We start from the raw sequence: 17,467 nt of genomic DNA, 5'->3' as shown, positions 1-17,467 counted from the left end.
TGCAAAGAAATACTTCCTAGTACTAATACATCCTAATACTTCCTTTTACACATAAGACCAGGTTCCCACTCATTTTGTGTTTCAGGGCACCGGAAGCTTTCCTGTTTTCAGGCAGGCTCGGGACAGCCCAAGTCCTGACTGCAGAGGATCTGTTGCTTGGTGCTGTCCTGTCTCCAGGGTGGTGTTAGGCTCTTTCCAGACCTACGTGGAGATGGTGACTTTCAAGGACATTTGTCAGGGCACTGTGCCTCCCCATGGGCTTCACCTCCCTGCTGTGAGGGAGGTCCATCTTAGAGTCCTTCCAGAGCAGGATTTCCCTGTGGCACACCTACCTGCCCTTGGTCAAAAGTCCCTTGCTGCTCTGCCTAGACAGGAAGAAGTTGGGCTGAATCTTGGATGGCTCTTTCCTCTCTTAAGAGCTCTCTTTTGTGTGCCTTCTCCCATTTCTGTTATCAAAGACAATTCACAGCTTGGGTTAAAATTGCCTCTTTCTAGGAGACTGGGCTGCGGGTTCATGGTTGCTGCTCTGCCTATACAGCCTCTTCAATGCTTCTAATGTTTCTTAACTGCTTGTCTCAGAATAAGGCTCAGATCCCACTGGCCACAGCATGTGTTTTCTTACTTTTCTCACTGAGTACCTCTGGCAGATTCTGGTACCGCATGTGCTTGCACTTTCTGCTCTAAGCAGTAGGTGGGAGTGGAGGAAGTCCCAGGGCCGTCGTTGACTGGCACTGTGTTGTAAGCGTATGAGCTGAGAGGAGGCGAACTGCTCCTGCAAGGGGTGCCAGAGCTCTCCTAGCCTTCTAGGGACAGCTTCTTCAAATCTATTTTGCAAATACTGGTCAAGAATCAACAGAACTGCCCAAGAGAGCTCAGGCTGCCCCATGCCTTGTCATATGTAGTAAGATGTCCTGGGCTGCAGATCTGAGATACTTTTGTACAGGTATTGCTCCTTGGGACCTCTTGTAAGCTCATAGCCAGGTCGTGGCCTGCAGAGCCTGTGTGAGCAGAATAGGAGTGAGCAGCTACTTGTCTGACAGAAATGCATTGCTGAGGTTGTCATACAAACTGCATTGTTAGATCTTCCCACAGAATCACAGAATGATCTCGGTTGGAAAAGACTTTGAAGATCATCCAGCCCAACCATGAACCTCACACTGACCATTCTCAACTCCACCAGATCCCTCAGCGCTGGGTCAACCCAAATCTTCAACCCCTCCAGGGATGGGGACTCCACCCCTGCCCTGGGCAGCCCATTCCAACGCCCAACAACCCCTTCTGCAAAGAAATGCTTCCTAAGAGCCAGTCTGACCCTGCCCTGGTGCAGCTTGAGGCCATTCCCTCTTGTCGTGTTGCTTGTTCCTTGGTTCAAGAGACTCATCCCCCCTCTCTGCACCCTCCTTTCAAGGGAGCTGTAGAGGGTGATGAGGTCTCCCCTCAGCCTCCTCCAGACTAAACCCCCCCAGTTCCCTCAGCCGCTCCTCATAACGTCTGTGCTCCAGGACATGTCTTCCCCTCTCCCTGAAGCCAAGTGAGTTGTTAGTGGAGACACAACGTATTGTTCCACATGTTCCCAGACACGGGCCACTGCAGCCAAGGCCATGGTGGTCCACAGTCATAGGAGGTGTGTGCCACCCTTGAAGTCTGCATGGGGTCACCTCAAAACCAGTAACAGAGATGTGTTTTACATAGAGCATGAGCTTGGCTTGTGGCACCCCATGCTCCAGGACACTGGAAAGGTGAAGGCTTGATTCACTGGGACACACATCCCTGTTGGTGTCGTAGCTGTCATCATGAGACAAGGAAGAGACTGAGTGGAACTTGGAGCCGGGCATGTTCTGGGCTGCCTCGCAGCTTCATGGCTGGTTGCCTCTGCAGAGGAGGGTTCTCCCCAGCAGCGTGTCTGAGGGATAGCTGCACCGCCTCTGTGTTTTGGAGAGGGAGTGCGCTGAAGTATCCCCAGCTGTGTCCCTCTGAGGAGAGAGCCAGCTGCTGCTGTTCAGGGCTGCATGGTTCATTGCTGCCTCCGTGCCTTCACTCCAGAGCTTTGTCTGGAAGGGCTTCCCTGGCAGCCAGTGTCAGCTCTCTGTCCATTTGCTGCTTTTCACTGTTGATTTTGAAATTTTAACATTGTACCACTGGAAAAATTAGAGCAGAAAGAAGGGAAACAGTCTGTTAGGCCAGAGCAGCACGTGGTGTGGGATGTCTCTCACGCTGCACTTCCTCACCCCCAGTGTTGTAGGCTCTGTAGGTGGAAGGCTGGAAGGTGTTTCTGCAGTGGAAGGTGTTTCCGCAGTGGTGCCTCTGGGCAGCTGCCTGTCTGTCTGACCGTCTGGTCTTATTCTGCCTTAGGCCACCAACGGTGGAGGAGCCTTCAGTGACTACTCCTCCTCCGTGCCCTCCACACCTAGCATCAGCCAGCGGGAGCTGCGGATCGAGACCATCGCTGCCTCCAACACACCCACCCCCATCCGCAAGCAGTCAAAGCGACGCTCCAACATATTCACGGTAAGTGACCCTGGGGTCGGAGGAGCTTTGGGATGAGTTTTCCGAGGGGCGGGGATAGGAGTTAGTCCTCAGCAGCCTTTTTTGTGCACTAGTCTCTAGGTGAAGCTCGCTGTGCTGGCCAGGGAGGGGATGGGTGACAGGGTGGGGTGCGTGGTGGGGCAGGGGGAGGTCTCCCCGCAGGGTGTGCGGCAGGGAAGGGAGCCTTCTATGCACGTAGGGACAGTGGAGCGGAGCGAGAGCTGCTGCTGGTGGGTGTGTGCGTGCGTGGGGGAGCGCCTGAGAGCAAGTCCTTCCTCGCACACATAGGAGCGTGCACGGGGTACGCTCATGTGTGTGTGTGTGTGTGGAGCGTGTGCGCGTGAGCAGAGCTCTCCCAGCTTTACCAGGGAGAGCTGCGCTTTGTGCGTGCACAGCGCCAGTGACCTCTGCTCCTCCTCTCCTTGGGTCCGCGTCCCCTGAGCATGGTGTGAAGCCGCTGGCGACTGGGCTTCCAGTTTGGTGCCGGCCGAGCTGTGCCAGGCAGTGCTGTGCAGAGCCCAGTGCACGGCACTGAGCCCTGCTCGCTCCAGTACCCAAACCCTGCGTCTGTGGGACTCGAGCAGCGCGCCTGGGAACTGCTGTGGGGTGTGGAGGGAGGGGAAGCATTAGGGAGCCAGCGAAGCCGAGGGTCCCAGGTTGGTGCAGGGTATGTTGGCAGCTATTCTCTCTGCTGGTTGAATTGCAGCCTGCCTCTCAGCACGCTCTCACACCATGCACACACCCGTCCACGTGCACACAGTCCTGCCCACACACTTACCCTCGCTGTTAGCACAGCCCACGAGTTTCCCCTTGATGTCAGCACACACGTACTCCTAGTTCCCGTGTCTAGCGTAGATAGCCTCTGTTCCCCGTGTAAATGTGCTCCTCTCCCCCCTGGTGCCCCTGTAAATGTGCTGGGCTCAGGCCTCTCTCCTCCTCCCCATCTAAATGTGCTTTCCAGCCACCATTGCTCAGTACACCCGTGTCTGCTGTCTGTGGAACTGGCCACCACGAGGTCCTTGTACATGTTGCACCATGTTACCCTGTGTGAACAGCTGCCATTGCTCTGGACCAGACCTCATAAATTCACAACACCCCAGTGCCCCCTCCCTCTCACTGCACTATTGGCATCCAGCGTTCCCCCCACTCCTCGTGATGGGAGCATACCCATCTCCCCCAGCTTCTGACATCCTGGAAGCAGCGTCTCGGATGTCCTGTGTGCTCCATGCTCTCCTCACCATTTGCAGCTTGCACACGCACATGGCCCGGGCCCCAGCCCTGCTCCTCAGGCTGCCTGGCAGGTCGGCTGTCCCCCACCATCCTCCTCCTCCTCCCAGCACGCACCGCCCTTGGTAGTGGAACCACTGCTCCTCACGCATGGTTGTTTCCTTACTTGCCTTCCCCTCCTCTGTGTGCCTCCCCGAAGATGCCCTGTAGGTCTCCTGTTGTCGATGGTCATGCTTACTGTGGCACTTCAGTGCTGATGGATGCTTCTCCTCCCTCCCCGCCGTTTCTCTTGCTCATGCTTGCTGCTCTGCACCAGTGCGCACGGGCGCTCATGCACTGCCACCCATCCTGCTCGCCTGCGTCCTGACGGGTTCCGGACTCGCCGTCAGCTCATGTTCACGCTCTCTCACTCCTCCTGGAGCCCCATGCGCAGCTCACTTTTTGTGGGCACACACTCAGTGGTGGGAGGGGGGGGCGGCTTGCTGTGGGGCTCACGCTTATTTGCTGTGGACGTCATCATCCGTCTAGGGCTCTTGCTCGCTCGCTCATTCTGGGCTCAAGCTTGCTCACCCTGGCTGTGGGGCTCACCTGCGCTCATCCGGGCTTGTGCTCACTCGCCGCGGTGCCGGGGCTCACGCTCACCTGCTTGCTCTTGTGCTGGTGCACATACATGGCTCACGTTCAAGTCTTCGCCCCATTTTTGGTCGTGGCAGCAGCAGCAGCTCCCGACACCTCCTCCCGCAGTGGGACAGGGCCAGGAAGAGCAGGGAAGGAAGGGAAGGCTGTTTTTGTGCCGCTAGCTGTTCCTGGGCAGGCAGCGTAGTGTAGCCAGCGGCAACCCTCTCCTCCTCCTCATGGGGTCCCCCGGGTGGGCACAGGCCTCTCTGAGCTCCGGTGCTGGGCAGGGCCGTGCTCCGCTCGGCTCCGGGAGCAGTTGCAGTCCCAGTCCCACACTGTGCCTGGCTCCTTCGTGTCCAGTCCTCCTCCTCCTCTCCTCTCCTCCTCCTCCTCCTCCTCCTCTTCCTCTCCTGCTCTGGCTCCCCTTCCACTCCCCACGCCGATGGCACCCCGGCACTGCAGCGGCAGGGGGCCGTGTGCCCGACAGCACGAGGTGGAGACAGACTCTGCCCGAGGTGCCCACCCCGTCCCCGCTAGCTGGAGCCCAAACCCCGACTGCTGCTGCCGCCGGCGCCTCGCTCCGTGGCCTGTCTGTCTGCCTGTCCGCTGGCGCCCATCGCTGACAGACTCGTGTCCATGTTCTGAGTATAACTTGCCAAACTCTTTATTCTTTCGATATTTGCAGATATGTGCCACTGTTTCCAACTTTTCATCAACAAAAAGGCCTTTCCAACTCCTTCCAAATTAGAAGATCCAGGTGGTTACACACGGCACCTCTGTACAAATTCTCTCACTTTTCATTGCCTCTCCAGGGCCGGATAAGGGATGGGCACTGGGATTGATCTAAGATTAGAGGCTCGCCCGCCCTCCAGCCAGCATGGGTCCCCCCCTCGGAGACACGCAGGAGCCTTTTAAATCCCCCCAATGTAAAGTCTAGGAAGCGCTGAGACGGCCTGCGCCTGCACTTTAAGCTGGGACATTTCTGGGCCTGCTGGATGCTGTCTAGGCACTTTCCATGCTCGGGGATGCCAGGCGGACGACCCTCATGGGATGGGAAGACCTGCAGACCCACCGGGACCGGGCGACAGCAGCGAGTGGAGCTGGATGGGCCAAAAGACGCTTTGCTGCTGCCTGCGGGAGCTGCTGTTAGCGCCTGCCGCTAGCACTCCGCTCCTTCCTCCCTACTGCACCTCCTGCAGCCTGCATGGACTCCTGCTCCTCCTCCTCTTCCTCCTCGCAGCAGAGCAGCCATCTGTGTCTCTTTAGTTTTCTTCTCTTTCAATCTCTTTGTTTTGTTCTGGGCCCAAAAGCAAGTGAATCGGTGTCCCAGGCGCGTGGGGCTCATGTCCCTTTCTGATCCAAAGCACATGGGGCGCTCCCGGACTGAGGGGGTGTGTAGGACGCTCCAGAGAGACGCTGCCGCTGCCCTTCTGCCATTGTTGTGATTCTGAATGTATTGATTGTGCTCCATGCCGTGTATGACTTGATATTTTCCTCTGTCCTAAGCACTTTGAATGAGTTCTGCTCAACAGACTGTATATTTCATATTGTATTTATTGGAGTTTGCTCTCACCGCAGCCACCCTCGGGGGCTGGCGGGTTTTGCTCTCAACTCTCTAGACGTGTGATAGATATTTATTGTCCATGCTCTTTTGTAAGGGGCTGGTATCTGCCCGGTGACCTGTGCTACTTTGTATGGTGCAAGTGTGTTAACAGAATAAATCTGTTGGATTAGTAGAGGTGTGAGTTCCTTCACTGCCTTAGCCTCTCCTGCTTCCATCCATGCTCCACCTGCATCTCATGCCATTTCTGTCTGTCGCCATGTCCCGTGTGCCCCCATGGGAGGGGGGGTCAGAGGCAGCCCTGTTCTGCTAGGAGGACAGCTCCGCTTGCAGTCGTGGGGGGAGAGGACAGCTTGCCAGGGGACAGGAGGTGGGGAGGCTGGGGCTGGAGTGTCCCTAGAGGGGACGGGCAAGACGCTGGCTGCTCCATGCACTGGGAGACCTGGCCTGGGGGAGAGTGGTCTGGTCTGGCAGCCCACTGGGGACGTTTCCATCTCCCGTGCCTCCATCTCTAACAGATCTGTGTCTCTTCTCTTCCAGTCTCGAAAGGGCACGGACCCGGAGCGGGAGAAGAAGGTGCCAGAGTGTAAAGCGGACAGTATCGGCAGCGGGCGGGCCATTCCCATGAAGCAGGTTCGATCTTCCTCCCTTCGCCCCTGTGCGAGAGCAGGCTCCCTGGGGAGGTGCCACGAGGCTTTAGGGTGCAAATTCGGGGTGCCCTCTCTCGGCACGAGGCGCGGGAGAGCGCGGAGGAGCCCCCGCGCCAGCTGCAGGAGGGCTGCTCCAGCTGGCGAGCGGTTCCAGCAGAGGGCATCCGCGCCCCGCGCCCGCTCCCCGGCCCCCCATGCTGCGGCCCCCCACGCTGCAGCTCTTCCCTCCTCTCCTCTCCTTTCCTCTCCTCTCCTGCTCCAGCTGCCCTCCAGCAGGACAGGGAGGCTCTCCACACTGTGGGCAATGGCAAAAACTAGCAAGCACAGTGTCTGTGCCATGAGCTGCATGAATTGGAGGTGGGCAGCCACTTGCTCTGGCAGCAGCATGTTTGACTCCTGCCTCCAGGCTTCCAGGGAAGCTCGAGCTGCCTGGAACCGACCCCAGGTGTTGCCTGTCCCCGTCTCTATCAGCTGGTAAGCAGCAATGGGTAATATCTGAGCCAGCCAAGTGGTATGGATTGCCTGGGTGATGTTTCCACCCAGATTTCTTTTCACTAAGGCTCATCCACACGCTGCTGTGCAACACTTGGCTGTGCTTCTGCCTTGCCCCCTGTGCTGTGAATCCATTTTTCTTCCAACGGCCCCAGCTGGCTGCTTTCTGCCCTGTCTGCCTGTGCACGTGAGGCCGGTGACACCTCTGTGTTGCAGGAGCAGCAGGGCAGGAAGGCAGTCTGCATCCTGACCAGGTACTGTCTTCCTGCCACTGTTTTGTGCTGAGGGAAAGAGCTCCCCTGAGAAGGACTCGGTGAGGCTGGGCTGACTAATGAAGGGGGTAGTGGGTCAGAAGAGAGAGACCCTGCTCACTGCCGGAGCTCCCAAAGCTTCCTGCCCTTTCCAGTCCGTGCAGTAACGCTGCAGAAGGTTTGTTCTTCGTGCCGCTGCATGACAGGTCAGCATTGGAAGGAGGGCTGTGCCTGAGAGGGCAGTGTGCTGACAGTCACCTCTGGGCTGCTGGAAGCGAGCAGTGGCTGGGGAAGCAATACTGGGGGGTGCGGGGGGTCTCTATTTCTAGAGTGCCAACAGTTTACACAGCCTCAGCAGGAAGGGGTCTATCACCTGTGTGCCACGTCGTACCCCTTCTCTCTCTGCAGCACAGATCTGGTTTTATTTTTTTAATCCTCTAGTTAGAGTGGGGATCAAGGCTTTTTTTACTGTTTCTTCCCCCAAAACCACCACAGGGTGCTTGTCTCTCTGTCCACACTGCTCCTCTCTTTTAGGCTAATGGTTGGACTAGATGATCTTCAAGGTCTTTTCCAACCTAGATGATTCTGTGATTTCCAAGCAGAGCTGACTGCCTCTGCGCACCCTCCGGTTGGGGCCGTGTGCTGGCGACGATGGGCACGCCGGCTCCAGCACCACCTCATGCTGACTGGGGAGGCTGCAGGGTGCACAGTCCAAGCCCTGCCTCCATGCCACGTCTGCTGCCTTTTGGCTGCCAGGCAGCATGATGGGTAGTTGCTTTGCGGTGGCAGTGCTCGTGTGCTCTTGATCTTGAGTCAGCCCAGCCTGGGCAGGTGGGGGAACCAGTGGGCAGTTGTTCTGCAGTGAAAAAGGGGAGGCTGAAAGCAGAGCAACCAGAGCTTGCAAGTAGACCTGACTAGGCTCCCTAAAACTGCTGCTGGCTGCCGGAGGTCTGGTCGTGGGAGCGTTTCCACAGCCTTTGGTTTCTGGGCCTTTGGGTTGCTTTTCCCAGGATTTCCCTTCACTCAGCAGGGCAAAAGGCTTTCTTTGTTCTCTGCTGTGTCTCTCTGTGTTGCTAACTGGGCCTGGCCTTGTCCAGTCTGCTGTGGATTGCAGCATTTTAGTGTAATTATTAAGTCGTTGCTGTAGGCAGAGCAGTGCTGTTACCGTGTTAACAGGTGGAAAACTGAAACAAAGGCCTAGGTCTGCAAAACAAAGCTTGCGCTTCGTTCCCGTGCTTTGCCAGAACTAGGTGCTGAACTACTTGCCTGGTTCCAGGACATCAGAGAAGTGACCAGTTTGCACAGCAGCAGCTCGTCAGGAGAACCTGGAGCAAAACATTAGCCTGTGAGATCTGGGTCTGTGGCCTGGCTCAGGACTGGCACCTCCTGTAGCCAAAGCCGTGGGAGGTGATTTTGCAGGGGAGATCCTGTCAGTCTGTTTCTAGGAACAGGTACTGACACTGGGGGAAGAAGAGTGTCTTGTCGGAAAGGTAGACATGGTTTTATGCCAACAGCACTCTGCCCCTGGGCTCTGACTGACTGTGTTGCGCCGTACCGGAGATGCTGGCCCTGGGGCAGCACTCCAGCTGCAGAGCACTGCTGTGACCTGTCTCTTGAGATACTGTGGCACTCTGAAATCACTGCCCTCCCCCTGCTTGAATTAAACAGTTGTGCTACAGCATCTTAGGAAGGCACAGAGCTTTGTTCCTAAAGGACAAACCAGGTCAATATCCACATGTGGGTTCGGGGGGATGGGGTTGGTATAAACATGCAGTGCAGTAGATACGGAGCAATACCAGAGTACTGCAGTTCTGCACCATCCCTGTTGTGGCTGTTGGCTGGGTCATCCCTCTGGGAGGAGCGATGGCTTGGTACCACCAATCTGAAAAGGAGCAAAGGCTGCCAAGGAGCTCCATATCACAGAGATTCAGGATAGGTGATGATTACTCTGGTCTCTGATACAGACCTGCCCTTTCTGAACAGTCACGGAGATCTCATTGCTTGTCATCTCTTTGAAGGGCAGTGAAAGAGCAAGGCCTGTAGCTAATTTCACTCTTAGGTGGTCTGGTGGTCCTGCCCCGCCATAGAAGAGCAGAGAAGCCAGTTGTTTTGAGGGCTGTAGAGTGGCAAACATGCAGGATCTTGTTCCTGGGTGCTCGGTGTCAGACTTCTTCTCTTCCCTCAGTATGTGTGCACTGCTGGGCTGATGGCAACACATGCTGTGCTTGGGGTGCTGCGGCCACTTGTAGGGAGCTGGGGAGCAGTTTGATCCCTCTGCTTGCAAGAACAAGACTGATGCATGCTGAAATTACCTAAAGATCATTGAAGTCAGAGAGTGATGTGGAGCAGCAGTAGGGGTTGTTGCCCTGCAGTGTCCTTCCATGATGGCTGTGATCACTGTGACCAGTGTGCGAGCTTCTCCTGGACTCTGTGGATTTAGTTTGGAGAAGAGAAGGCTGAGGGCAGACCTCATCACCCTCTACAACTCCCTGATAGGAGGGTGCAGAGACCTGGGGATGAGTCTTCAACCAAGAAACAAGTGATAGGACAAGAGGGAATGGCCTCAGGGTGAGCCAGGGCAGGGTTAGACTGGCTATTGGGAAGTATTTCTTTGCAGAAGGGGTTGTTGAGCATTGGAATGGGCTGCCCAGGGCAGGGGTGGAGTCCCCATCCCTGGAGGGGTTGAAGAGTCGGGTTGACCCAGCACTGAGGGATCTGGTGGAGTTGGGAACTGTCAGTGTGAGGTTAATGGTTGGACTGGATGATCTTCAAGGTCTTTTCCAACCTAGATGATTCTGTGATTCTGTGACTGCTGACAGCCTTGTTTGGTGCTCAGCGCTTTGGTTTTCTGAACAGAGCCAAGTCTGATGGCTGGGAAGGCTGACCACAGAGTGGGACGGTGGGTTGGGTGTTGCAGAAAGGAGGAACACTGGGTGGAGACTTTGCTTGACTGAGAGGGGACGTCTGCTGTCATGGAGGTGTGGTGGCTGGCTGTCGCTTGTCACCACCTTCTGCAGCACCTCTGGGTGACCCGCTCTGTCTCCCTTACACCCCCCACATCTAGAAAAGATGGAAATCCCTGGTGGGACAGGTGAGACCATGGATGTTGAGTTGCCTCTGCTGGGGCTGCTCTGTACCATGGGCTCAGGATTCCTTTGCTGCAACATCCTTTTGCTGATACGTATGTTCAGATGGTCCTGCAAGGTGGAAAGAGCTTCTTCGTAGCTGGACGCTTGTCTCTGAGAAGTGGGTAATTAGGTCGAGAGACTAAGCCTCCGCAGCTGTTTGTTACTAGAAGTGAACTCCTAATTGCACATGTACCAGATTCTTTCTGGGAAGGCTGCGCAGGCAGCCTGGGGGTCCCCAGGTCCCTGGCCCGGCTCAGTTTGGGCCATGCACTCCAGTAGGGCCCAAGGCGGGTGACTCCTCCTCCTTGGGAGCTGGGATCATGCTGGGAGCTTAGATTACATTTAAATTGCCATTTGCATTTTCCAATCAATACGCGACTTTACAATTAAGTTTGGTGTTAAAATTCTTAGCAAAAAGTGAGTGGAAGGGAGATTTGTGGAGTAAACGAGTCCTTTGGGGGCCATCGCTACTCCCTGCTTCATTACGCTGCATATTGCTGCTGCTGCTTTTACTGTGCACCACCACAATCCAAACACAACACAGAGACACTCGTGCTGGCCGACAAAATGCCGGGAAAGAAAGGCAGAGTGGGGAGAGGAAGAGGGTTGGGCTCTCTTGCCTTTCATCTCCGGCAGCTTCTTCCCTGCATGCATGACTTCCACACTCAGGAAGAAACTTGTGGAAGAGTTATTTCTTGTAAATTTTCCCGGGAGAAGCAGAGGGAGCTTGGGGTACGGCAACATGCGCTGGCACAGGGGTCTCAGCAGGCCTGAGGAGCCCGGCCGGGAGGCATGCCGCAGCACGTGTGCCAGAGCACACCCAGGATGAGCGTGGAGGGGTTGAGTTCAGTTGTGGGGATGTGCCTGCCTGTTCTCCTGCATTTTGCCTGGCTTTGTCCTCCTGGCCACTTCTTGCTTCTCTCTTAGCTGCTGTGGGGCCTTTCTGCCAGGAAAACCAGAGTTCTCGGGATGCTGCTGGGCCAAATCTCCACATTCTGTCATCAAAACAGAAGCTGGGCTACAGAGTTGTAACCTCGATGCAGTCAGCACAGCAACACTGTTAAAACCTGGAATCCTCTTGGCTTCTGTTCCCTGCCTCTTAATCTCCAGTACAGCAGTGAACAACAAGCCGAACTGAGCTCTATCCCTCGATTCAGCTGTTTTTGCAAATGTTTGGCCTTAAGGGCCCCTTCCCCTCCCCTCAATTTTATTAGATATTTATTTAGACGGTGTAGTTGCTCCCAATTTTGGATTCTTGTGCCTTCTGGCTTGAAAAAATGGGCTGCCATTGCTCAGTTCTGTTTGCAGGTCTGGTTTTGCTTGTGTTTCAATTTGCAAAGTTCCAGATTTGTAGCTGAACTAACTGCAGCTGAACTCTTCTCTGCAGACAACACATTTCTGGGGGCTTGATAGAAGATGCAGCAGCCTGAAAGTGTTGAAGTAGGTATTTTGTAGCACCAAGGTGAATCAAGTTGAAGACACATCAAGGAGAGGAGAGGCAGCAGGGGTTGTTGTTTTGCTGTATGTATTGTCAGGTCAGGCTGTAGAACAGCCAGATTTAAGGCCAGAAAGGGTCTTTATGCCCAGAAGCCAGAGAATTTCACCCAGTGGCTTTGAGCCAAATTTGTACTTTCAGTCTGGTCTGGAGCAGATTTGTTTAAAAGTTATCGAACAAATGGTCTTGGGTACAGACAATCCACTGTTTATCTAGATTAGCTGGTGTAGTTTTAAACTGTCTTTATATGTGAGGAGGAATAATAATTTTCATACACAGCGTGGGAAACGCATGGCTCATCAGTGGTGCTAGAGAAGACGATTTTGTGTAGGTCAGAACCAGAGTGGAGCCGGCCCTGTCCTGGTGTTGAGAAGACACAGGTGCCACTGCGGCATGTGAGAGGATGGCTTATGAGACCCCAGAAGCAGTCTTTCAGTCCGAAGGCCCAGGACCGCTGCGAGCGGTGACCGTGACAAGTGCTGCACTGCCCTTTCATCGGGGAGGTGCAGGAAAACATCAAGATCGGACCTCTGGTGGGGAGGGGCGCAGTCACCATCACTGGTGTGTTTTGTGAAGAGGTTGGTGTGACGTGGCTACGCCTGACCCTGCCTTGGGGAGGGATGTGGTGAGGTGACCTCCAAAGGCTCTTCCAGCTCTGCTTTGCTATGATGATACTACACCTGGAGGGAGCACCGTCTGCCTCCTCCAACCTGGCAGATTGAGTTACCACCCAAACTGAACTCCGGGAGCTCAGGAGCTGCTGGACAATGGTGCTCTCCACCCCAAGAGCCCACCCTGTGGGGTGACCTGGCAGTCTGTCCCCGGGAGCGAGATCTTGTATGACTTGTACTAAAACCCACCCTGTTCTCAGCAGCCAGGTTTACCAAGTGATACGAGGCAATTTGTGTTAACAGCCGGTCACTGCAGTGATTTATGCTGTGCTGTTTCTATGTTAGCTTCAAGTTTTCTGGTTTTGTGTTTTCTTCAAGCTTGTTTGGGGAAGACAGTGTGATCAAACGCACCTCTATACAAGTACTTTTGTTGTACCAAGATTTGCCATTTATGATTACAGTTGTTCTCATTTCTGGTTATGTTTTCGGACCTTTCACTTGACCAGTTTTTACCCTGTACATTAATGGCTTCATGGGTTTTGTATTGTTGGTTTTTAATGGTGTGTGCCACTCATTTAAAATTCTGACAGAAAACGAAATGCTGTGTCAACACAGTTACCATTGTCATCAGATACTGCAGTCTCACAAAAAGTAGGATCAGACTTCTCTGACGACCTATTTCTGCGCTGGTTGGCATTTGTTACCCTGCTGTCCTCTCGTTCTTTGCTGATCACTTCTTGCCGTGACTTTTCCACACTTTTGCCCAACGTAGGCGTCCGGCTAAGTGGCCGTAATTACAGGGGTCATTGGTTTTCCCTTTGCAGATCTTGGCAAACAAAGCGTGAGCTTTCGGACTGCTGCCATGTTCCAAGGCATGTTAAAATCAGCACCTTTTAACCGCTGCTGAGTGAGCTCGTCAGCTAATTTTCTCGGAGCTCTTGAAGGCAAGGGATCAGATCCTGCCACCAACACAGCTTAGCTTTTGCCACTCTGTTTTAACTTTCTCTCCCTTGCACGAGTAGGAGGCGTTTCCTTTTCACACTGTTTGCTTCCCAAGAACTGAACGTAAGCAGTCATGGAGCACTTCTGCCTTTTCTGCATCATTTATTGCCGATTTCATGGTCATGTCTGGCAGCGTTGTTACCCCAGCATGTGCCAAACCCTACAACTTTTTGTTGTGTTTTTCCATCACGCAGGCACAGCAGCCTCAGTCTCTAGGCAGTGGGACGGGGCCCCCAAATATGCCAAGGCTGGCAGGACAGAGACTTTCTGTCCAGGTTTTTGAGGAGGTGTTGGCCTGGGGCCCAGATTTTTGCCACGTTAGGAACAGCCAGTCTGGATGTCTGTCCCGACAGTGCTTTTGGAGGGCCTGGGCCCGACAGTTGGTAGATCCAGCTTTTTCCCAGACTCTTGTTATTCATTTGTACTTTTGTCACTCTGTGCTGTCCTTTCCTCCCTGCCAGCAGAATGCTTCATGTTCTCTGCCCCGTCACTGCTCCAGAGCCCTTGTGCCTGGCTTCTTGCCCTGTCGTCCTTCTCCCTCTCCACCTCTGGTCTTACCTGGTGCTTGATGAATTGCTGCTAGAAGCAGATCTGGGGAGGCAGAACTGGATGGGGAGGGGGTTAGGAGGGTCCAATCTCTGTGCGTTGGTTCAGATCAGTGGAAGTTATATCTGGGGTGGGCTGGTGAGAAGAGGGATCTTCAGGGCATGTGAGCATGATTTTTTTCAGGCCCTAGGATTGTGCTGTGCCTGAAGACCACAAGATGGGTCTGATATAAAAACCTGATCAGGAAAGGGGGGGAACCAAGCCCTCAGCTGCCCAGGACCTGCTCTGCTTCCTGAAATGTGTCCCTAGCTCCATTTGTTTGACATCTCTGAGAAAGAATTTCAAGCAGGCAAGAGAATATGCATCCCTTGTAGACCTGTATCTTGGAGTGTTGTTTCATTGATTGGCCCTTGCACCTCTCTGGTGGTGCTTTTGTTGATGGAAAAAGGTCTGGGAGAGCTGTGGTAACAGAGCAAGCAGTGATGGTGTTGGTGAGGTTGGCTTCTACCTTGTGTTGGCAGTGTCCTTCAGCACAAGAAGAGTTGCCCAGGAGGAGTGATTTGGGACAGCATAGTATGCGATAGGTCCCTCGGAGTATCCGGGCGTCAGTACGGGCATGTGGGGACCCTCGTCTCTGAGAATGGGAGGGGGCTGTCTGTGGAGACGTGCTGGGCTTGGTGAGGAGAGGGGTTCAGCCCTTTTCCTACCAGTCCCAGGAAAATGCTGTTGTGAGGGCCAACCTAGATGTTTTCTTGAGTCCTGATCTTTGTGTCTCTTCAAAGACTGGTCTCCTACAAGGGGCAGTGCTGTAGCTGAGCAGGGAGGTCCCTGAGCCAAACAAGATCTGAGACTCTTGACCTTTCTCTTTCAGGGCATTCTCCTCAAACGCAGCGGCAAGTCTCTCAACAAGGAGTGGAAGAAGAAGTACGTGACGCTGTGTGACAATGGAGTCCTCACCTACCACCCCAGCCTGCATGTAAGCACCACGCTGGGTTGGGTAGAGGAGCGGGGTGGGACAGAGCAGCGTCCTTCTTTGTGCTGTGGCTGTTGCAGCAGGTCCTCTTGCAGATGCAAGTTTGAGAGACTTGCTTGGGAAGAGTTTGGCAGATGAAAGCCCCATTTTCTGGCTGCGGCAGGACCCTGCGCAGGAGGTTCAGCACTAGCCCTCGACGGGGCAGGTGTGTTCAGCAGAGCTGTTTTTCACCAGGGTCTGGAGAAAACCTCTTCTCTCTCATGGAGGCTGTCTCTGCAGTGCCAGGCTGAGTGGGAAAAGCTGATAGGAACATGCTCTGCACAGAATTATGCTAAGTAAACACATCTTTCTTTTCTGTTTCCTTTGCTCAGTCCATTAAAGCAGGAGTTGCTGCCTCCCTGCATCTGGGGTGAGGAGCAGGCGGAGAACTTGCAGCCACGGCTGATGCTGCGATTTGGGTGTGGAATAATTTTCCTGGCTGCTAGGTATTGGGTAATGGAGATGAGGTGCCTGTGCAGAGCCTGCCGAGCTGAGCTGTCACTCGATGCATCTCTGATCCTCTTCACTGCTTGGCTCAGGCGCGCAGCTGCCTCCCCATCCATCTCTGTCGCCTCCCCACTGTGGGGCTAATGACTTCTTCCCCATTCCCTCTTGAGCACAGTTTGCTGCTGAGACAGTGAGCCACGGCCAGACACACCTGTGACACTGAGGCCACAGCACCCTCTGTGGAGGGGACATGCTGCTGCAGGACAGACGGACAGCGGCTGGGGAGCACAGGGCAGGGCCTGGCCTGGGTTTGGGGGGTGCTGGGGTGCTCTGCAAGGTGCTGCAGCTCCTGTGCTTCCCTTGGTTTGTCCCTAATCTCAGACATGCTGGGGTTAGAGTGCCCTGAGCCTCAGAATCTTTCTCATTTCTAACCCTGTGTCTGTAACTCATGGGCTTGCAATGCTCAGTTGTCTGGCTTCTGAACCACTGAGCCTTTTAACCCTCCTATCCTTTCACTGGAAAGCCACCCACTGCATTTCCTTTCCTTAGCTTGTGGGAGCTTTGAGAACAGGTTTTTTTTCTTTTAGTCTTTGATCCCTGTACTGTACTGTGGTTCTGCAGTTCCCTAACTTTGTAAACCCATTTTTTGGTCTTTATAGAACCAAACTGGGATGGAATGGCTGCTTCTGCTGCCGGCTCTGCGTGTGTGCTCACACGCGTGTGTAGGTTTATCACATTTCCATCGGAGGCATCATAGGCCGTTATTACAATCAGCTATAGAGGCAGAGTAATTTCTGGGATGTTGTTTAACCGCTCTCAGATGATGCTGCTACACACTAAGTTTCTCTCCTTTTTACACCATTTCTTCCTCAGGGGGTGATCTAGATTGATGTCACTTGCTTTCCTTACTGCACTTCTTCAGCGTTTCATTTCATTACTATATTGCCCCAAGCAAAATCTGGTTTGCTTCCACCTGGTGCTGCTGGTGATCCACAGCCCGTTGCTAAGAAAGGTACAAGATGGGACTCTCCTCCCCTTGCTTTCACTGAAAGCTTTGAACCTTGTACCCAAGATAGGTGTTGTATTGCCCTATATGTTTACTTAGAGCAAGAACTAATTACGTGTGGGCCACGGAACACAGGGCTGCTTGCTGCCCAGCTCCAGCTTCTTCAGGGACAGGGTGGGGTCTGCATGCTCCCTCCGTGGCATTGCCTCCCTGAGAACTGGGGAAAAGAGCCACGACACCTACCATCCTCTTACATTTTTTACTGCAATGCTGACAGAGGCTTTGGTGAGCAGTGTGCTGTTCTGAGCAGTGAAGGCCCCTCTGCCTTGCCTCATCTTCCCTCTGGATACCTGCTTTACAACCTGCTTGGAGGGGACAGGTGCAGGAAGGAAGCCTAGAGGAAGAGGTGGTCAAGAAGAGAGTATCCCATTATATCCTCTCCTCCCCATCATCTTGAGCAAATCAGAAGATGCTGCGGCGCATTTGTCACTGGGTTTGTCTCCCGTGGCGTGAAGCAAGTTGCCATGTCCTTTCACAGGATGACAGAAGCAGAGCATGTTAGGGCTGAACAGTCTAGGTCAGGAATGAAACCTGCACTCCTGAGGAAGGGCACGTGCTGCTTGGTCACTGCCATTTATGGCAGCAGCTCTCAGGCCAGCAGGCACGCGGTGAGGTAAGCCGCTGGCCAAAACAGGTATGCAGATCCTCATCAAAGGGACACCCGCCATTCTGAAGTTCCTCTTTGAGATGTGCGTGTCCCAGCTTCTCCCCTGCCTTGCACGGGGGGAGCCTGCACTGCCACAGGGCCAGGGGATGGCAGAATTTAGGGTGCAGCAGAGGGGTCCCTGAGGGCACGGCTAAGCACCGCAGGAAGAGGGCTTTTTCCCATTCCCCC

The 17,467-nt window shown here is 54.3% G+C and overlaps 1 protein-coding gene across 1 annotated transcript in view; it reads left to right on the top strand.

The window, feature by feature from the left end:
* AGAP3 (ArfGAP with GTPase domain, ankyrin repeat and PH domain 3) overlaps positions 1-17,467 on the top strand; it is a 92,928-nt gene that overhangs the window by 23,173 nt on the left and 52,288 nt on the right. The window contains exons 7-9 of the mRNA XM_026843832.1: positions 2,353-2,508; positions 6,473-6,565; positions 14,979-15,083. Of these exons, the coding sequence (XP_026699633.1) occupies positions 2,353-2,508; positions 6,473-6,565; positions 14,979-15,083 (354 nt within the window). The remainder of the gene's footprint in view (positions 1-2,352; positions 2,509-6,472; positions 6,566-14,978; positions 15,084-17,467) is intronic.

Source organism: Athene cunicularia (assembly GCF_003259725.1).
Source record: "Athene cunicularia isolate RWA chromosome 2 unlocalized genomic scaffold, athCun1 chr2_part2, whole genome shotgun sequence".
Lineage (NCBI taxonomy): Eukaryota > Metazoa > Chordata > Aves > Strigiformes > Strigidae > Athene > Athene cunicularia.
Note: the sequence above shows the minus strand (reverse complement) of the source record. Positions and strands in the feature narration are given on the sequence as shown.